Below are 21790 nucleotides of genomic sequence, written 5' to 3'. Positions count from 1 at the left end.
CCCAGCGTTCAAGACCCTCCTCAGATGCCGCCTCCACCATTAGGCTTCTTCCTGACCCCTGAGCCTGTAACACGCGCCACCATAACTCTCCACCTCAGCCCACATTCCCACAGCACTCGTGACGTCCGCCGCCCTCAACATGGCGTTTCATTCTATTTTAGGGTATTTCCTGCTTGTTGCCTGCACACACAGTCGCGCGAGGCACAGCCCCGAGTGACCCGCGCACCAGTGGCCCACGCTTCCAGACGCGCCGCCACAGGCCGTCGAGGGCAGCCTGAGCCGCTTCCCGCCCCCGCGGGGACCGTCGCCAGCCCATAGCTCTAGCGGGAGGCGGTTCCACAGCGCGCCCGGCAGCCCCACCACAGCCAGCACCGGCGCCTCTGGCGGGCTTTCCTCCCCTGGGGAGGCGCGAATCCTCAGGGGCTCCTCGAGAGGGAGCCAGGGAGCAGCTGGGTGCGGACACCTTTCGGCCCTCTGCGGCCGCTGTAGCTCTCCGGCAGAAACGCGGAAGTGGAAATCTCAGCCATTCAGCGTTTGGGTCAAGACGAAGGCGGGTTCTGGACAGACATACGCTGTCAAGGAGTGTTTACTTCGCCTCCACTTCTGTTCCTCCCCGCCCTGGTGCTGCTGCGGGTCACATACTCGTCCTGAGTCGGCTTCAGCCTCTCCGTGCAGGAGTCTCCCGGAGCCATGGCCGAGAACTCTTATGTGAAGTCGACCAAGCTTGTGCTCAAGGGAACCAAGGCGAAGAGGTGGGTCCTGCAGCTCCGGCGGGAGCCTCCTCAGTTCTTTTCGGACGCACTCCACCCCCGCGAATCCGGTAGAAGTCGTGGCCCGGAGAGCCGGTTTTGTGGCCTCCCAGGCTTCGCCCTGGCCCCTCTCCAGGTTGGACAGAGGCAGGACCGCGGTTCCTGGCGCCTGTGCAGAGAGGAGCAGCCTCCCGCGCGGACGACCCTGGAAACAGGATAGACGGGCGGGTGACCCGTGGCCCCGTACCCACGAGTTTGGGTCCCCTGAGGCATCTCTCCAGGCCTCTGACTGGTGGATCTGCGTTAGTCTGATCTCGTAGTTCATGATAATAACTTCCTTTGTTAGGGATGATTATTTTCTCCATTGTCTCTTCCTGGAAAAATTATTGATTAACTTTTTCTAAGCTAATATGTAGAGTGAAACCAGGATGAATTACACAGGATGAATTTTTGAGGTGTATATGGGCTTTGATTGGGATGTGGGCTGGAACCTGCACTCTGTCATTTACTAATTTTGTAATTTGTGGCAAATTGCTTAATGTGTCTGAACTTTCATTTACTCATTAACAGATCAAATATCTTTGAACCTCCGTTTACACATTTATACTTTCAGACCATTTTTTATACCTTTAGAAGACGGTGAGGATTAAATGAGAGAACATATATGCAGTAAATAAATTGAGCCAAATGTAAGGAGGAGGTCGTAGTGGTAATTTATTAGCTCTTTAGGAGAAAAATACCTGTGCACTCATATCCCTGCTTCTTTTTTAACTGGCAGATTTGCCCGAGGTTGACTGTGCATACAAATATTGAGCATTCCTCCTGGTCTCCGTGATAAACAGAGGTTTTGATATTTTTAGGCGAGATGGAAAGAAAGTATCAAGGAGTGAGCTGAAGCCACTGCCCTTGGGAAGCCTCTCGAGGAGTCTGGGCTCATGAAGATGCCAGAATAAGAGACAGGTATATCCTGAATGAATGTGAGATTTTTAATGTGTGAATTTCCTGTGAGGAGTGGTGAGTTATCTTCTGAAAACTTTATGATGAAAATGCAGACAAGAGTGTCTTAAGATTATGGTAATGATCATAATTAATGCTTATATAGCACTTTCAATGTGCCAAGAAATAGTTGTAGGCACTTTGCACATTAACTTTTTTCAAATCGCTCTTGGTTTTTTATTTTTTTATTGCAATGTAATTCATAATTATAAAATTCACCCTTTTGTACAGTCAGTGGTTTTTAGTATATATTCAAGAGGTTCACCACTGTCTAGTTCTCAGCATTTTCATCATCTCAGAAGGAAATCTCTTCCTACCCATTAAAGCAGTCACACCCCATCCTCTCCCTCTCCTAGTCCTTGGCAACCACTAGTCTGCTATCTATGTGAAATTGCCTATTCTGAATATTTCCTAAGAAATCATGCAACGTGTGGCCTTTTGTATATGGCTTCTTTCACTTATAACATTTTTGAGGTCCATCATTGTTGTAGCACTTCTTCCTTTTTATGGCTGCGTAGTAGTCCATTGTATGGATGTAACATTTTGTTCATCCATTCATCAGTTGATGAACATTTAGGTTGTTTCCCCTTTTTGACTATTGTGACTAATGCTAGTGTGAATATTCTTACGTAATATTTTTGTGGGCGTATGTTTTCATTTCCCTTGGGTATACATACTTAAGAGTAAAATTGCTGGGTCATATGGTAACTCTTTAACTTTTTGAGGAACCACAAACTGTTTCCTGTAGATGCTGCACCATTTTACATTTCCACCAGCAATGTGTGAAGATGCATATTACCTCTTAATTCTCACAATAGCCTTGAGAGTTAAGTTATTATCCTAATTTTTTAAGTGGGGAAACTGACTCCCAGAGAGATTCAGTACCTTTTCCAAAAATCGTAGAGCTAAGAAGTGACAGAATCAGGATTTAAAATCTGGCAGTGTGGCTCTACAATCTGCTTTGAACTTTAACATAATATGTACAAAGCCTGAAGCAAATTCTCAGTACTGTATTTAAGAGGGCATAGCAATGTAAGTCTTCCTAAATCAATAATTTATAAACGAAACAGCTTAAAAGACTTCCAAGTTTCAATCTTACGATATTTATTTATCACAAAAATCAATATACCTAAACTCATCTATATAAATTATGTCCTGTAGTAAGAAGAAAAAGAGCAAAGGTAAGAAGAGAAAAAGAGAAGATGAAGAAACCCAGCTTGATATGGTTGGTGAGTCAGTTTTCAGTGCTCTATTCTGAAAAATGTTAACATTTCTTGAGATATCATTGAAAATATTTTCCTAATTAGAAATTTATGATGTATTCATATTTGTCTTAAAGTGCTTAAATATTACCTACAGTTGTGAATTCCATTTATTCTTTAGCACAGTAGATGCTACTGATGCCTTTCCTTCATTGTCAGAACAGAGCACAGGAGAGAAGAATTACAACTCTCTGACTTAGTAGGCACCATTAGACTGCTTAATAGCCGGAGATTCCGATACATAATTTTAAAGGCTTAATGTAAATGTTATTCAACCAAATATATTTTACAAGTTATTTTCTTTGAACATGTATACATTTTAGTTATAGAAGTCAGTGGTCTCTTAAACGAAGTCTTCACAGGAAAAATCATTATTTTGTCAACTCTAAAATGAATGAAAAATTTAAATAAAATATCAGGGTAGCCTGTAAATGATACTAGAAATAAACTGACCCAAACACACTTAACCAGCCTATTTTCCATTTAGTTGTTTCCATACCTTTTTTTTCTCTTTTAAAACTTGGCAAGTTGCATTTTGAATCTTCATAAATTATGGTAGCTTAAAAAATATATAAAATATGGAATGGTATAAAGCTAATGTTCTGGAAGAATCATTGCTTTTGAAATGGCAAATGAACAATTCTAAAATTAGGGTAAATATCTAGGGTAGATATGTAGATGTGGAATTGCTGTGTCAAAGGTTAGGTGAATGTTTAACTATGTAAGAAACTGCCAAAAATTTTCTAAAGTGGTTGTGCCATTTTACCCTCCCACCAAGAATGAATTAGTGCTCCAGTTACATCCTTGCCAAGAGTTGATGGTGGTATCAGTCTTTTCTCCCAGTCTGAGTTTTACATTTTCAGTTTCTTAATGGTGGTTTTCAGATGAACAGCTTTTTTTTTTTTTTTTTTTTTTTTTTTGAGATGGAGTCTCCCTCTGTCGCCCAGGCTGGAGGCCAGTGGCGTGATCTCGGTTCACTGCAAGCCCCACCTCCCAGGTTCATGCCATTCTCCTGCCTCAACCTCCCAAGTAGCTGGGACTACAGGCACCTGCCACCACGCCCAGCTAATTTTTTGTGTTTTTAGTAGCGACGGGGTTTCACCATGTTAGCCAGGATGGTCAGAAGCTTTTAATTTTTATAAAGCTTAGTTTATTTTTTTTTCTTTTATGGTTACTGCCTTATCTCTTTGATCTAAGAGATCTTTGCTTACCCCAAAGTCAGGAAAATATTGCACATTGTCTTTTAGAGGCATCATCGTTTTAGTTTTTACATTAAATCTGTCATTAATCTCAAATTAATTTTTGGCATGGTGTGAGTCTGGTTTCAAGATTTACTTTTTTTCTTTTTAACATCTTGATAACCATTTATGCCAGCACCACTGGTGTTTCCTTTTTCCATTAATCCAGTTTCGTATCTTCATAAAAAATCAATTAACTTTCTATGTATTGGTCTATTTCTGGACTCTGTTCTATCGATTGTCTGTTTTTCTGTTGGTATGTTTCTCTTGATTGCTATAATTTCATGAAGTCTTGAGATCAGGTAGTGTGAGACCTCCAACTTTGTACTTACTAACTATTAGTTTATTAATTTCTACAGGGAAGTCTGTTGGATTTTCTCAGAGAATTGTATTGAGTCCAGATCATTTGGGGGAGAATCAACATCTTAATACTGGGCCTCAATATTTCATAATTTTCAACGTAGCAGTCTTGCATGCCTGTTTAAAAATTTATTCTTAAGTATTTTATAATTTTACACTACTGTCAATAGAACTTTTGAATTTGATTTTCCAGTTTTTTGCTGTTAGTACGTAGATCTACAATTGATTTTTGTATAGTGACTTTGTAGTCTGATAATTCTGTTTCACTTATTACTTCTAGTGGTTTGTTTATATAGAAAACTAAGAAATTTGCAATTATGTTTCCTGTGACTATCGTTTTACTTCTTTCTTTCTAATCCTTATGTCTTGTCTTGCTTTTTATTGGTTTATTATACTGTTCAGGACTTCCATAGTGTTGAACAGAAGTCGCGAGAATGGGCATAATTGCATTGTTTCCAAGCTTAGGCAGAAAGCTTTCAGTAGTCCACCATATGGTATGATGTCTGTAGGGTCTGCAGAGAAAACCTTTATCAAGATGAGGACATTCCTTTTAAACTTTGTTTCTTGGGAGTTTTTATCATAACGATGTTTAATGCTGTCAAATGCCTCTTTCTGTATCTGTTGAGACGATTATACAACTTTCTTCATTCTGCCTATGAATTACATTGGTCTCATTTTCAACTTTTAAACTAACTTTACATCCCTGAGATAAACCCCACTTGATTGTGGTGCATTGTCCTTTGGGATACTGCTAGATTTGATTTCTAGGTTTTGTTTTTTGTTTTTTGTTTTTTAACATTTCTATATTGCCGTTGATGGGAGATATTGGACTTTTGTATCCTTTTCTTGTAATGTCTTTATTTGATTTTGGTGTCAAGGTGATATTGGGTGTCATAAAATTAGATGGAAAGTGCTGTCCTTCCCTGTTTTTGGAAATAGCTGTATAAGATGGGTATGATTTCTTCTTTACATGTTTGATAGGATTTACCAGTGAAGTCATCTGAACCTAGAGGGTTTTGTTTGGTTTGGTTTTAGTTTTTTGTGGGAGAATTAAGATTTTTTAAGAGATATTTTCAGATTTTTCTGTTGTCAGTTTTGGTAATTTGTGTCTTTTAGGAAAATTTCCTTTCATCCAAGTTGTTGGATTTATTGGGATAAAATTGTTCAGAATATTCCTTTAATATCCTTTTAATGCCTGTAGAATCTAATCTGTATTGCAGTCTCTTCATATTGGTAATTTGTGTTTTTTCTGTTTTTTCCTGGATCAGTCAGTCTAGCTGAAGGTTTATCAATTCTTTATAAGATCACTTATTTTAGATCATTAATGATCTTTTAGTACAGGGGTATTCAATCTTTTAGCTTCCCTGGACCACAATGGAAGAAGAGCTGTCTTAGGCCACACATAAAATACACTAACGATAAGCTGATAAGCCAAAAAAAAAGAAAAAGCAAAAAAAATCTCATAATGTTTCAAGAAAGTTTATGAATTTATGTTGGGCTGCATTCAAATCTGGCCTGGGCCACATGCAACCCTCAGGTTGGACAAGCCTATTTCAGTATTACTTATTTTCTCTTTTTTTCATTTTCTATTTCATTTATTTTCAGTCTTTTTTTTTCCTCCCTTTAACTTATTTTCAGTTTTCTTTGCTCTTGTTTTATTGCTTCTTAAGAAGGAAGTTAGATCTCTTCATTCCACTTTAGTTTTAGTTATAGTCAACACATTTTGCTTTCATTTTCATTCCATTCAAAATATCATCTAGTTTTCCTTGTGATTTTTCTTTTCGTGGACACTTGAGTTATTTAAAAGTGTATTGGTTTTAATTTCTACTACATACAGATATTGTAGGTATGTTATTGTTGCTGATTTCTAATTCATTCATAGTATAGTTGGAGAACATACTTTCTTAGTGAATTTCCATGTACACTTGAAAAGAATGTGTATTCTGCAGATGTTGGTTCAGGGTTTTTTTTGTTTTTGTTTTTTGGAGATGAAGTCGCGCTCTGTTGCCCAGCAGGCTGGAGTGCAGTGGCACTATCTCGGCTCACGGCAGCCTCCGCCGCCCAGGTTCAAGTGATTCTCCTGCCTCAGCCTCCGGAGGAGCTGGAATTACAGGCACCTACCACCACGCCTGGCTAATTTTTTAAATATTTTTAATAGAGGCGGGGTTTCACCACGTTGGCCAAGCTGTTCTCAAACTCCTGACCTCAGGCGATCCGCCTGCCTCGGCCTCCCAAAGTGCTGGGATTATGGATGTGAACCGTGGCGCCCGGCGGTTCAGTGTTCTTTAGATGTCAGTTAGATCAACTGGTGGAGCTTGTGACTATGCACATCTTCTATGTCCTTACTGATTTTTTACTCATCCTGCAATGTAGTGAGAGTGATGTTAAAATCTCAAGCTGTAATTCTAGATCTGTCTACTTGAGCAGTTTTTGCTTAAAGTATTTGGAAGCTGTCATGTGTACACATTTAGGATTGTTAAGTCTTCCTTATAAATTCAGTCTTTCATTTTCATAACATTTTAACCTTTATTTCTGTTAAATGTCTTGATGCCTAGTTAAATTATTTGACCACCCTTTTCCTCCTGTCAAGCCTGGGCCTTTGTTAGTTTGTGCTTATTTATTAGGTTTTTGCCTGTAGACTTAGACAGTGACTCTTACTCTAGGAAAGGCTCATCCTCATGGGCCTCTGTCACATGTTCTAGGTATACTTGGTGAGTTCTCACCACTCTGCTATGTCCCAAATTTGTGTGATCTCTGGCATCTCCAGTCAGCCCTCAGAAGTGCCAGCCACTCTGCATAGGCCTTGTGGAGCCGGTTTGCTGTATGCACTCCCCCCAGCCCTTGGCCCCAGACCTGCAGAGAACTTTTGCATACACTTTTGAGGCCTCACCTGTATGTAGTTCCCTCTTCTCCTGTACCTTATTCTATAAACTCCAAACATGTTAGCACTGCAAAACTCTCAGCTTAGTGACAGTGACATTGCCTCATTTTTGGAGGTCTCTACCTCTCTCTGTGTGGTCAAGAAACTGCCATTCGGCAGAAAACAGAAGTGTGTGTGAGATTTGCTTCCTGTGTTTTCCTGTTCTCAAATATCACAGTCCTGTTCTGCCTGTGATCCAATCCCCAAAAACAGTTTTCTCAAATATTCTATCCAGTTTCAGTTTTCTCATTGGTCATCGTGGGAGGGCAAGTCCATCTTGGCTGGAAGAGGAAGTCCTTCTGTGACTTTTTCTCTTTGTCCTTCCACCTTCTTTTGCATTGTGGATTTTCTAAACTTGCCGTATAAGTAAGCATGTGTCTATTTGTGAAGGGAAAGAAAAAAACCTTTTAATTTTTTAAGGCTGTTCTGTTGGTTGCTCACAAGGATCTGAAGGGATTGGTAAATAGGATGAAAGAAATTCTGTCTTTCACATGGAGAATACCATGTGTGACATTAATAAAAATGAGCATGTCTGTAAGCAAGGAGTTTCACTGAGCTCTGCTAGATTCAGAAGCAATTGAACTTACAACATTGTAGTTTGCAAAACACAGATTTGATTTACCCAGGAACTAAAGCTAAGTAAGCTATGGGTTAATAGAAGGTCTGTGAAGGGTACTTAGACTACAGTAAGATTGGGGAAGAAAATTCCATTTCCAAATCTAAGATATATCTTTCCTTTGTGCCAAGCAAATAATGAAGGCAGAGATTTAAAGGGGCCCTTAGCACAGAAGCACTGGGTTAGTCAGAAGGCGAGGTGAGCTGTCACACAGCATTGATGCTAGAATGAGGGTGCCCTGGTAGTACCTTATCAGCCATGACACTGGTGCATCAGGTCATTTTTTTTTTTTTTTTTTGAGACAGGCTCTTGCTTTGTTGCTCAGGCTGGAGTGCAGTGACATGATCATGGCTCAGTGCACACTGGACTTCGTAGGCTCAAGCAATCCTCTCACCTCGGACTCCCGAGTAGCTGGGACCACAGTCTTGTACCACCATACCCAGCTAATTTCTTAATTTTTTTGTAAAGATGGGGGTCTCCTTTTGTTACCTAGGCTGATTTTGAACTCCTGGGCTTAAGTGATTCTCTTGCTTCCACCTCTCCAAGTGCTAGATTACAGGCATGGCAGACATATGTAAACATTCTAAACTATGTGAAAATATGTGTAAAGTTTTATTATGCGTTGTGAGACAACACAGCGGGATTATTTCACCATCTGCCTAAGGTTTAAAAGGAAATAACTTTAAGCATGTGTCTAAATAGCAGGTAATGTTTTAGAGCAGATTCTCTTAAATTCAGCTTGGGCGTCTGCAGCATATACACAGCTTGAGCTGTAACCTAACATAGAGACAGGCAACTTCAGTGCCCACTGTTCTTAGGATCCACTGCTTTTTCACAGCTAAAACCCCCGAGTGGCACTGTTAAGTATTATGTTACTTTAGTCGTTAAACATATAAGCATACCTCCAAAGGTTGAATGTAGGCCACTTTTAGAAAGTAGGCAGAATGCTCACATTTAATTCTTGATGATAGTGTGTTTAGCTTTCTTATTCTTTGAAATCTCATTGAGAAAAAATGCTGGCATCTGCTCAAAGTAATTTCTTTTTCAGTTGACAATATTATAAGTAATGTTATTGTATCATTTCCCTACTTGGACAGAGTGTGAAAATTTTGAGGAGCTTGTCTGCCAGAAATTTCTTCTTCATTTGCAAAACATTAATGAGATGTTATATTTAAATGATTTTATTTAATATTAAGTGTACTTGGTGAATGTGTCATAGAACATACAAAATAAAACTAATTTAAAATTATTAACTATTACGTTTATAAGAATTGCTAATCATAACACTGTTCACAATGATTCTGAATAAAGCATTATTTCTTTTACTGAAAACAATTGCAGCTATAACTCAATCATCTAAATTGTCATTAGTTTTATTGCTTTCTAATCGTCTTTAGCTGAAATTTTAATTTTGATTAATGTTCTTTTTCTCCATTGGTTTTGTGTGTGTGTGGAAGTAAAATACACAGAATATAGAATTTGCCAGTTTTTCTATTTTTACGTATACACTTCAGTGGCATTTACATGCATGCACCCTTTTACCTTCCCACCAGCGTTGCAGAGGGTTTCAGTTTCTCCACATCCTGCCCAATATTTGTTTTTCTGGTTTTCTTGGTTTCTGTTTTTTGTTTTTTGTTTGTTTTGATAACAGCATTCTAATGGGTGTGAAGTGGTATTGCATTATGGTTTTCATTTATATTTCCCTAGTGACTAGTGATGTTGAGCATCTTTTCAAGTGCTTATTGGCCATTTGTATATCATCTTTGGAGCAATGTCCGTGTATATCCTTTGCCCAGTTTTGAATTGTGGTGTTTGTCTTTTTGGAGTTCTCTATATAGTCTGGACATTAATTCATTATAATGTATGTAGTTTACAAATATTTTCTTCATTCTCTGGGTTGCCTTTTACTCTGTTGACAGTGGTTCTTGATGCACAAAAGTTTTTAATTCTGATGAAGTCCAGTTTGTCTATGTTTTCTTTTGTTGCCTGTGCCTTTGATGTTCTATATAGGAAATCATTGCCAAATTCATTGTCGTGAAGCTTTTCCCATTTTCTTCTAAAAGTTTTCTAACTTTAGCTCTTACATTTAGGTCTTTGGTCTATTTTAAGTTACCTTTTGTATTTGGTGTTAGATAAGGGTCCAACTTCACTTTAGCTAAAATTTTATGTATTTTAAAATTGATTATGAAAAGCATGAAATGTTTAGTTGAATAGAGAATTTTGTGCAGTGGAATTAACTGAATCTTTAAAACCTTTTTATTATGGAAATATCCAAACTAACCCATACATAGAATAATATAATGAGTCCCCATGTGCCCAGGCCCCAGCATTAATTATCAATATTTTGCCAATCTCATTTCATTTACTTAATCACCCACACACACATTTTTTTCCTGGAAAATTTTAAGTAAAATCACAGATATTATGTCATTTTACCCATAAGTACATAAATGTACATTTCTTAACGTGATATGTGTTTCTCTCATCACCTGTTTTGTTCTTTATTTTTATACATTATACTATATCATTATCAGACCTTGTAAAATTAACAAGAATTCCTTAATATGTCATATCCAGCTGATGATTGGCTCATTTCTACTCTAGTTAAAGTGCAATTTAGGAGGAGGTTTGAGTATAATTTTTATCATTAAGATATAAACTTTTATAACAACCGTTAAAATAATTTTTGCTAGAGTCTAACATTTCTATTGGCAAATTGGAAATTAGTATACGTAGACACAGATTCTGCTCGTTTTGCTTTCAATCTAAACTCATAGTGAAGATTACTGGCCGGGCGCCGTGGCTCACACCTGTAATCCCAGCACTTTGGGAGGCAGAGGTGGGTGGATCACGAGGTCAGGAGTTCAAGACCATCCTGGCCAATGTGGTGAAACCCCATCTCTACTGAAAATAAAAAAAATTATTCGGGCATTGTGGCAGGCTCTTGTAACCCCAGCTACTCGGGAAGCTGAGGCAGAGAATTGTTTGAACCCGGGAGGCAGAGGTAGCAGTAAGCCAAGATCACGTCACTGCACTCCAGCCTCGGCGAAAGAGTGAGACTCCGTCTCAAAAAAAAAAAAAAAAAAAAAAAAAAGAAGATTACTATGCTAGAAAGTCTTCCTGTAGAGGCATTTTTAAGAAACATTATGATAGGCATTGCCTCTGGAAAGCAGGCATGAATAGATGGCTGGGGTCTATCATGAGAGAGACCGTTCTCCATATATCAATTTGTGTGTTTTACATGTTGTCTTTTGTTTTGGTGTTTTTTTCAGACAGGACCTTGCTCTGTCACTCAGGCTAGAGTGCAGTGGAGTGATCATAGCTCACTCTAACCTTGAACTCCTGAGGTCAAGTGATTCTCTTTCCCAGCTCCCCGAGTAGCTGGGATTACAGGCATGCACCACCATGGTTGGCTGTATGTTGCTATTTTGTATTTTAAAAACCTAATTCTGACTGTGCTGGTAGTTGCATGAATCTGTGCAGATACATGCAAACATACACATGTAAAACTGGTGAAATCTGAATAAGCTTCATGGATTATATCAATGTCAGTTTCCTGATTCTAACAGTGTATGATACTTATACAAGATGTCATCATTGAGACAAAGCGAGTAAAGGATATGTGAGATCTTTGTATGATTTCTTACGACTGAAAATAAAAAGTTTTTAAAACTAAGTTATAATAACAAAGAACTCTGTGTCAAAACTAAAATATAAAGTTGAAATGTCAATTTTATTTTTTAGGAATCTGGTGGAGAGTAAAAAACTTTGGCAAAATTTCAGGAACCATAGCCATTGAAATGGATGAGTGAACCTATATACATGCACTCGACAATGGTCTTTTTACCCTGGGAGCTCCACGCAAAGAAGCTTTGTGTCTGGAAGGGAAGATCCTGCCACAAGTGTAGATTTTAGGACATTCATTCACTTAGGCCAAACTCTAACTAGTCTCAAACATTTTCCAAAGGAATGGAACCATTGCATTTGACTCTTCCATTTTTTTTTTAATTCCCTAATATTTACCAGCCATTGGCAAGTCCCTCTTTCTAATATAAGCATTGGAAAACATTCCGTGTAGTTCCAGAAGAGTATCTTTGGAAATCAAAACAACATGAATAATTAAAATAGTAAGTGGAAAGAAAAAAGAAAACCTATTTGAGTCAAACATGTTTGAATTTCTTTTTTATTCAGACCTGTTACCAAAACTAACCTGGGTGCATTTAACAATTTGAAGTTTCCTCATTTTCTTTAGTCCATTAGAGGAAGCACTAATGAGATACAAAGTAATTAGAAGATAAAAAGCAGTATCATTTGGTCAGCAAGGCCATCCATTGAATAAATGAAAGCATTTAGCTTTTTAAATAAGTGCTTATTTATGACTGTATTTTAAAACATAAAGAGAAGCTATCTCGAAAGTTATTAAATAAGCATTAATCACCCTGTCTTACTCAGTGTATAAAATTAACACTGTAGTTAAAAGAAGGTAAAATAGATCTTCATTCCAAAGATATAGTATTACAGTGACATCAGTATATCTGAATATTCTTACCTTTAATTGCACAAGAAAATAACCACATTTTTTAAAGCAAAATAATGTCTTTATATTTACAGCAAATGTCAAATTTATTTTCAAATTTTTTTTTCTCCAATAACTGATGAGGGCCTTAGTCTTCCAGAGCAGTTTATGGCTGTCAAATTATCTATTCCCAGGTGAGCTTATGTTGTAATATAATTAGTAACCGGTTATTTTAAAAATTTAATTGTAGTATCTGTCTTAAGCCCATGGTAATTTTGATATAAAAAACAAAATAGCTTTTTTGAAAAGTAGATTTTGTGATCTACTTTTAGTGGATTTCCTATCAATATATAATGCTAGGCTGGAAAAAAGATGTGTAAGTTAAAAAATGAAGATTAATAATTTCACACACCAAATAAGATAGATTAAAAAATAAATCAAATAGTACAAAACCTGGTTCATTGTTGCAATGATATTTAAACTCCCTGTTTGGAAGTCTAAAGACAAACAGGAAGACTAAAAAAAGGAATATTGTTGAAACCAGCAGAGAATGTTACAGCATCGTAACGACCAAAAGAATATTTTTACTCACTATTTTTACAGTCATTTTATAAAATAACCTTTTTAATTCTCACTTTGTGCAGAAGTATAGAATGATTCTTTGGGTAAAAGATACTGAAAGTGAATTTACATATTTTAGTAATTGGTTATATCAACACGATAATGATTTCCGTTATATAATCATTAACGTATGAAGGAGTAAAAGTCAATTCTGGCATCCGAGGAGATTCTTGGTAAGGTGAAAGAAATCATAATTTTAAAAAATCACATTAAGATGATTATTTCTAGAGTTTCTTTGAAAGTCTGATAAGTAGGGTGAAAGGCAAAGAATAAAAGCAGAGGAAGAAAAAATTCAATAGTTTTAAACTGCTTTACAATTATAAACAAAAAAAGATGATAAAGAAAATTAACTGACAAATGAGGAAAATATTTGCAACAACCTTAATAGGCAGTGAGTTTTTACTCTTCATATGTATCTTGTATAGAATTCATAGCACTGAAGACCCCAGTAGAAAAATTGCGAACAATCAGATCTGAATAGAAAAATGGACAAGGGACATTACCAGATAATCTAAAAACTAAAAAGGAAAGGAAAAGAAAAACAATTGTTATTCTAGTTAACTACTAAAATGCAAATTAATAGGATACTGTTTTTTTTCCATATCAGGTTTTCAAGTATTTCTTTAGAGTCATAATGTTTAAAAAAAAATCCATGAGACAAAACATACTCTGTTAATTTGAGGTAAGAATGTAAATGGAAGCAGCTTTTTCTGGAAAACAGTTTGATGACATAAGAACTTTATAGTTTATACCCTTCGATCCAATTATTTCTGGGAATTTTTTCTAAGGATAAATCAGTTTTATATACAGAATAGATGTAAATAGAACTATTTATGATAAGCGAAAAAGTAAGTTTTAGTAATGTATTATTGAACTTTATAACTAAAGAGGTATAATTGAAGAATGATGAATTTTGAAAATATTTGTTACATAATATATAAGGTACAATGTTTATATTAAAAAAGTAAAATATAAAACTAAATTTAAAACTGCGCACACCACCATGCCCAGCTAACTTTTTAAATTTTTTGTAGAGATGGAGTCTCACTCTGTTCTCCAGGCTGATCTTGAATTTCTTGCCTCAAGCAGTTCTCCCATTGGCTTCCCAAAGCACAGAGATTACAGGAGTGAGTCACCACTCAGCCACATGCATCTTTTGAACACTTGGAATATGTCCAGTCTGAAATTTTAGATATGTACACACCCACACACATACACATGTCCTGTTTTGATGTTCTATAATTAATTTTCTCTCAGTTTTTAACTTTTATCTATCTTATTAATGTATAGAATTGCCCTGAAATCTGCCTATGGAAAATATCTTGGTATAAATTCAGATGAACTTGTTGTTGAGCGTTCAGATGCAATTGGACCAAGAGAACAGGGGGAACCAGTCTTTCAAAATGTAAGTGCTGTTATTGTTTATAAAATCTTCCTGTCAGTTTAACAGAAAGTCTGTAACAGTCAATCATAATATATTTAAAAAGAAACAGTAGGATGCAATAGTATAATATATTAAACTGGAATAAATCAGTAAGAACATAGAGCCTTAAAGAGATCTCAAAATATAGTGCAACAAAAATAGCATTAGTACTTTTGCCCACAATTATTCCTGTATACCTTAGTGCCTAGATATTGATCTCATTACCATTGAAGAACCAGTCAATTTTAGGTCTCAGAGTAGGAAAACAGAATAGTTCCTAAGTATCTTCTTTGTAGCAGAAATCATGGATGCTTTCAGAAACATTACAGACTGTAAGCGAACTGTGGAGCCAGCTGAGACCAAGTTGTGACAATTTGCGTATAAAATATAAATAATTATAGTTCATTGAAGTAAATTATCTCTAAAAGACTTTCAGTTCATAAGCTAATAGTTTATGAAAAGATAGTTTTAATATAAGAAGAAAAAAGATAATATACTAATTCTTAATTTTAGTAAGTAGACAGTTGTAGTATATGGATGTTTTGTTAAATCTTTGTTGATACAGAATACATAATTTCCCTTTTCTGTTTGTGTGAGAAGTAAAGATTGAACAAAAATATGTGAGTGCTAAACTGTCTTTAAAAAGTAGATCACTATATCAGAAACAGTAAGGACCAGTGGGCACCACGCAGAACAAGCAAATAGAAGATAAGCTCAGCCTTTGAGTAGCAGCTTTGGTAGTATACAATAATGAACTGAAAATAGGAAGTCAGCAGTGTTTTCTAAGATGACAGATTAAACAAACATCCTACCAGAAAGAGGTAATCACTTAGACTAAGTTCCTCATCCCCTAGGATAAAATCTTGTCAGTGACTTGAAAACTATTTTGACCTAATCCATTGAGAAATGCATTTTTACATTGCAGCCCAGCACACACATATGTATAACCGAAGCAAGAGTTGTACTTAACAATACTTACTAATCCATGTGTTATGCACCTTGATATTTCTTATTCTCTTTTACCCCTTCCTCTGTGTGTCTGTGTGTATTCCTTTCCCCCCCCCCACCCACCCAATACAATTCAGGAAACACTACATTGATTTCATTACCTGTAATGTGTTGCAACCGCTTTGAGATGATCCTACTAGTTATGATGAGATACTTCTAATAAAAGTTACACCAGTAGAAAATGCCAATATTTCATAAGGCCAGGGTGATGACTTAGATAGTACTAATAATACAACACTTTAGGAAAGTTCATTTCATTTTATTTTAGGAAGGACACTAAGTTTCAAAAATTTAAATTTAAATGAAAGAGGGTCTTAAAACTCTATTGCAAAAAGGACTCAGCTGAATAATCTGTGGCACAGGTTTAAATCGCCTGGACCACACCATGCGATGTGAACCGCCATGTTCCAGGGCTCACCAGGAGCCATCCAGATGAGAGACCACCCAGCCCTTGTGACTTGACCAAGATATTAAATCCATGTTATCAGCACGTTTTTAACTGGATGTGATATAAGGTTAACATATTTTGTAATCATTGTATTTATAAATATTTTGTCTAAATGTTATGGTATTCCAAGTTTTCCAAAAGAATCAACGAAATACAAGATATAAATAAACATTTTATTTGTTATGGGAGTTAAGCTAACCAAATTTATAACCCAGATTTAGATACACAAGAAAATCAGTTTTCAAAGTTTTGTTTAATAGCAGTGTAATACATCAAACGTTAAACAACTAAAAAAGTATATGAATATTTATTTTCACACACAAAAGTCCCTCAGACATTGATTCTTAAAGTCAAAACACCAAAGGCATTGTATATACCTTTTCATGTTTTCTAATTCTGAAGAAAATAAATGTTACTTAAAATGCTAATATTTGAATAAAGTATGCATTCATAATTATGTTCCTGTCTTTAAAGTTAATTTTTCAAACAGAACTAAACAGTTTTATCTTCCGTAGATCTTTTAGAAAGGAAGCAATCCTACCTCATCTAATTAGAATTTAGTCCTACTAGGAAGATACACTACAAATGTTTATTGTGGTAATCTTTGAATAGTAAAATGAAAGGTGATTTTGGTTTCCTTTTCTATATGTTCTTGTATTATATTTTCCACGTTCCTCTCTTAAGTTCTTTTCTGTGATTTTTAAATCAGTGAGGAAAAATTAATTCAGTCTAAACACTTAATGTTTCTTCTAGAAGAAGTATCCTCATGGCTATTTTGTTATTTTGTTTCACTTAGGGGAAAATGGATTTATTGGCCTCAAATAACTGCTTTATTAGATGCAATGAAGCAGGAGACATAGAAGCAAAAAGTAAAACAGCAGGAGAAGAAGAAATGATCAAGGTAAAGATGACATTTTATACGGATGACTGCATTCACACATGCGATGTGACTGTATCTCTTTAAAATGTTAAATCATCATTTACTGTCACTTTAAAGATTTAGTTAATAGCTTTTTATAATGTGCTGTTTCAAATAGACTCATTATTAATTATAAATGCCATAGTGGATGGCTTGTTTATACAATGTGGTAGAGAAATCAGTGCATCTAGGAGCTACCTTGCCATTATCTCCATGGATTAGTATCTTTTTCTGGTAGTTCCACATGCTCTTTTTAAGCTTTCATTTTCTTGTTTTCTTGCTTGTATTTTAAAATCTAATTTTTAAAATAGATAACATGTACACGTGATCCAACATTTTTAAATAAAAGCATATGAAGATGAAGACATATGCCTGCCATGCATCTTACTCACCTGTTTCCCAGCTCCTGTTCCTCTTTCCCTTTGTTTTTTTTATAGCCTCCTAAAATTTCTTTATAAACATATGAATACATTTATAATTTTCAACTTTTTTACACTAAAGGCAGCCTCCTCTATAGTCTTCTCAGCTTTTGATTTTTTTTTCCTTAAAATGGTATCTTGGAGAGTTTTCTACTATTAGTTTGAATGTACAAAATTTTCTCTTTTTCTTGCTTTTCTTCTCTTTCTCTCTGTCTCTTTTTTAACAGCCACATAATATTCCATTTTAGGGATGTACCTTAATTTATGTAGTCTTTTATAGATGGAAATTTAGGCTGTTTCCAGTCTTTTGCTCTTATAAACAGTGCTGCAGTACGTAACATTGAATATGCATCAATTTGTAGATGTGCGGGTGGACCTGAAGATAAATTTCCAGAAGCAGAATTACCAGGTCGGGGTATATGCGTTTGTATTTATGTAATGCTTGAGCTTCTGTGATGATAATCACTCTATGAAACAAAAAATCATAGCAGAACTTCTGGGGCCTTAGCCCTTACATTTTAAAAATATTTTTATTAATAGTACCTGTCTTCTTTGCATTAGGAGAAACATGAATCACATAAAACATGATTTTTATTTTATTTTTAAAATGTGTGTGCCTCACTAAGCTGGAAATAAAAGTTCCTTATTCCAGGCTAAATTCCCTCATCCGTAGTCAGACGCGTTATCCATTTCACCAGTGGCCTGTGCCCTCCCTAATCCTACTGTTTGTTTTACATCATTGTAAAAGTTAAACAGACATCTTCATATCAAGGTGAAATTCTAAATAATACTGTTAATATAACCTAGGTAAATCAGGTAGTTAACTGGAATTTGATGAAAACATTTAAGGCTTAATTTCTTAGACTCACAAAAGCGACTGATCTTTAATGGTAAACATATACCAGGATGTGTCTAAAGAATAACTCCCCCCTTCTTGACACATGGTTTTTCTGTGTCTTGGCATTCCAACGCAGTACTGAGCATCGTGAACCTTGCTTTGTTTGTCTCTGTTGGGAATCACAAGTTGCATCCAGTCTGACCCATATTTGCTGGCATAGTGGGGGCCAGAGTGGAAGGCTCTAAGAGAGGGGGCAAATGCCTTTTCTAAAATGCCCTTCATTCTTATAATTAGAGCATAAAAATTTGTTACATTTTTCTCTACTGTCAGTGTAATTTAAAAGCATCTCTCAATTCTCTGTACATGATTCATGTTAGATTTCCGGTCATATGTTTGATCTTCTTTTTAGAATAGTTTTGATTTCAGATAATTTCAAATCTAAAGCTCAAACAATTTCAATCTAAAATGTAGATATTTTCTTACAGTTAGAGAAGTGAAATGCTATATTTTTTCACTGCATGCATCCGGCACATGCGTTGTAGTCTTGAATTTCCATAATGCTCCTGTCAGGTGGATGTGAGCTCAGCCTTACAGACAGGAATACAGCCTCTGACCCTCCTTACATCCTCGTGGTTTTTGTCAGTCAGTTCATGGAAATCACAGTGATTTCAAGGTGAGCTAAGACAGGATGGGTACCGAGGCTCAGCTGACTCCAGAGGCCACTCTCAGTATTTCATAGCACATTGCTTCTCAGGAAACAGGTCATTGAGGAAATGCAGATGGGTTTGTGACTTGCATTTAATTTAATTTATTTATATTTTATTGTATCATGTTTAAATTTTTTTCATCTGGATATCATCACAAAAGTGTTATTGAAGGCAACAATTGCAAACATATGCTGTGCTGTTCACTTATACAAAGACACAAAGATACACAAAGATTGCATTTTTCACTATTTAAAGCAATTTTCAGATGAAATACAAAGTTTTCTGGGTCTCTTTGGTTGGTCAGTTACTTGGAATATCTGAACAGTGATTATTTAGGACACTTTTCGTACCATTTAATTGCAGGCTGTCCTAATTAATCTCTGTCAGCCCTTCACCTTTAGGACCTTGCCTTATCTACCAGAACACAGATCCCTCTTACTAAAGGTAGCATTGTGTTACAGGCCCTAGCAGGGAATGTTTTGAGTTCTGGGACCCCTCAAATCAAAACTGTCACAAAGATGTCATTGGCACAAACATGTTATTTGTCATCACTTTCTAAGCAGCTCTGAAACTGGACTCTGGCCACAGAGATCCCTTAGGAGACATGAATCCTTACCATTGCCCATTGCCTGTTCTGTGGGTGATCCTAATTGTTGAATGCAGATTAATTAACTTATGACATGTGATAGTAAACATCTATCCAACTTAGGAGGACATAAGAAGCTACTAAAAGAGGTGGGTTCCAATTAATTAAAATCAAGTTGTGTAATGTTAAAAGTTTTAATAGTTTGGTAATAGCCTGTGCAATGTAAAATAGCTATTGAGCTTTCAATCTGATCAAATGACACTTGTCTACTAGGGATAATTTGATCCTAGTGTACTCACTTGGAGGACAAAATTAAATTAATGATTGCTTTATTGCCTAGCAGGATCTGATGTATAAAATGTTTCTGAAATAATTTTGTCTGTAGTGTTTCTGACACAAGGGCTGAGGAGGAAGCATGTGATAGCACTTACTCATATAGATTATATATATGAAGTAAAAACACATTGCCAGAGCCGGTCTTTTTCTGAATATTGTTGCTCAGTTAATTTTTTCTTCTGCATAAGAAATCATCTCGAATGTTCTTATGTGATATGTAAAGTGGGGAAGGTGGAAGAGAAACATATAACCCGTTGGATTCTCTTTTCCAATATCTAGATTAGATCCTGCGCTGAAAGAGAAACCAAGAAAAAAGATGACATTCCAGAAGAAGACAAAGGAAATGTAAAACAATGTGAAATCAATTATGTGTATGTATGCTTTTCCTTTTAAACCTACAGATTTGACAGTGAAGTGCTTCTCAAAGTGCTTTCAAAATAAATTACCTAATTAGCTGGGGATGGTGGTGCATGCCTGTAGGCCTAGCTACTTGGGAGGCTGAGACAGGAGGATTGTTTGAGCCCAGGAGTTCAAGGCTGCAGTAAGCTCTGATCACCACTGCATTCCAGCCTGGGTGACAGAGCAAGACCCTGTCTGAAAAAATGAAAACTGATGGACAAGAAGAGGCAACACCATGTAGCCTGTAGGACAGAGCACTGAGCTAAATGCTTTTTTTTCTTGAGGGTTCAGTTTTCCTAATCATCCTAGCACATTATTAATATTTATTACTCTTCCTATGTAGATAAGTAATGTCCTAGAGCTACAACACAGAAAAACAGAGATGTTTAGCTGTGAGTGTACAAGTATAAATCAATTAAGTGCCAGATTTTGATAATCACCAGCCGCTCATTCAAGTCGTATGTTCCAAAGTTACTCTTACCCTTTTTGTACATTACTTGATAAAGGCAATGTTTAATTACATATTTCCTGTTAACTAGCTGGTAGAGTTCATACCTAAAGTCAGTAAATAATGTTAAGAATTTTTTCCAGCTGAGCAAATGAATATGTATCTAGTAAGAAATCAAGAAGAGGATATAAAATATAATCAGGATGTGGACTCTAAAACAGAATAAGCTGTATGTCCTGTAAGTTTTATCACTTGTAATAATACAGCATTCTCACCCTGTTAAATGGAAATTCAGAGCACCCTTAAATTCCGGAATAATTAAAATTGCTATTTGGATTGAAAAAGCCCTTAGGCAACATTTATTGAATATTAGGAAATAACTTTTATAAGATTAGAATCCATTTTTTATAGAAACCAAATTTAAAAGTATACATATTTTAATATAAGTGTTGTGGTAATAACCAAAATTGAACACACAGTTTTAAAGCTTTTTATATTTAGTAGCAGCTGAATATATATGGCATGTTTTACATAGATTAATTTTATTATTTTTCTTTGTTTAAACAGGAGAGCCAAATTGAAAGCCGACAGATACTGCAAGTGACTGGGATTTTTGTTTCTGCCTCATCTTTTTGTGTTTTTTTCCGAATAAAATATTCAGAAGAAATGCTTTTCAGAGTTCTTGATTTGTTGTGAAATTATTGTTTACCTAGTAGCTAGTTTAACCAGGATTAAACAAGTTTAGTCAGGATTCTTCGTGGATGTACTTTTTAGCTAACTACAGTTTTCACATGGAAATGAAACTTACAGTACACATTTAACGTACCACAGAATTTTTTCTGGATTTCCTGTCCTGAAGCATGAAGTGTACTAGAAACCAATTCTTCCTGTGCTACTTGTGGAATCTGCCTTATTGGATCATAATCTTACTTTACTTTATATAATAGATGCTTAATCCGTGCCTTTAATAAAAGTTAGTTA

At 36.0% G+C, this 21790-nt stretch overlaps 1 protein-coding gene across 4 annotated transcripts; it reads left to right on the top strand.

Moving 5' to 3' along the window:
- Nucleotides 1-613: 613 nt before the first annotated feature.
- LOC134759569 (protein FRG1-like) lies at nucleotides 614-21479 on the top strand. Of its 4 annotated transcripts, XM_063712647.1 has the most exons (8): nucleotides 623-752; nucleotides 1610-1709; nucleotides 2907-2974; nucleotides 11886-12851; nucleotides 14569-14683; nucleotides 16954-17058; nucleotides 20242-20333; nucleotides 21377-21479. In XM_063712647.1, exons 4-8 carry the CDS (start codon nucleotides 12826-12828, stop codon nucleotides 21411-21413), a joined length of 375 nt encoding a protein of 124 aa, XP_063568717.1. In that variant the 5' UTR covers nucleotides 623-752; nucleotides 1610-1709; nucleotides 2907-2974; nucleotides 11886-12825; the 3' UTR covers nucleotides 21414-21479. The 4 variants fall into 4 exon arrangements, with proteins under 4 accessions (XP_063568718.1, XP_063568717.1, XP_063568720.1 ...); XM_063712648.1 differs by lacking the exon at nucleotides 11886-12851 and having other exon boundaries at nucleotides 614-752; nucleotides 1528-1709; nucleotides 14313-14683; nucleotides 21377-21470; XM_063712650.1 differs by lacking the exons at nucleotides 623-752; nucleotides 1610-1709; nucleotides 2907-2974; nucleotides 11886-12851 and adding an exon at nucleotides 11236-11556 and having other exon boundaries at nucleotides 14313-14683; nucleotides 21377-21470.
- The last annotated feature ends 311 nt before the right edge of the window (nucleotides 21480-21790 follow it).

Source organism: Pongo abelii, chromosome 11 (assembly GCF_028885655.2).
Source record: "Pongo abelii isolate AG06213 chromosome 11, NHGRI_mPonAbe1-v2.0_pri, whole genome shotgun sequence".
Taxonomy (NCBI): domain Eukaryota; kingdom Metazoa; phylum Chordata; class Mammalia; order Primates; family Hominidae; genus Pongo; species Pongo abelii.
Note: the sequence above shows the minus strand (reverse complement) of the source record. Positions and strands in the feature narration are given on the sequence as shown.

Excerpts from the sequence above, each read along its gene's own strand:
- LOC134759569 (XM_063712647.1), top strand. The coding sequence starts at position 12,826 with ATGGCTGTCAAATTATCTATTCCCAG. Across the intron at positions 14,684-16,953 it reads GGGAACCAGTCTTTCAAAAT|GGGAAAATGGATTTATTGGC; the intron begins GTAAGTGCTGTT and ends TGTTTCACTTAG. Across the intron at positions 17,059-20,241 it reads GAGAAGAAGAAATGATCAAG|ATTAGATCCTGCGCTGAAAG; the intron begins GTAAAGATGACA and ends TCCAATATCTAG.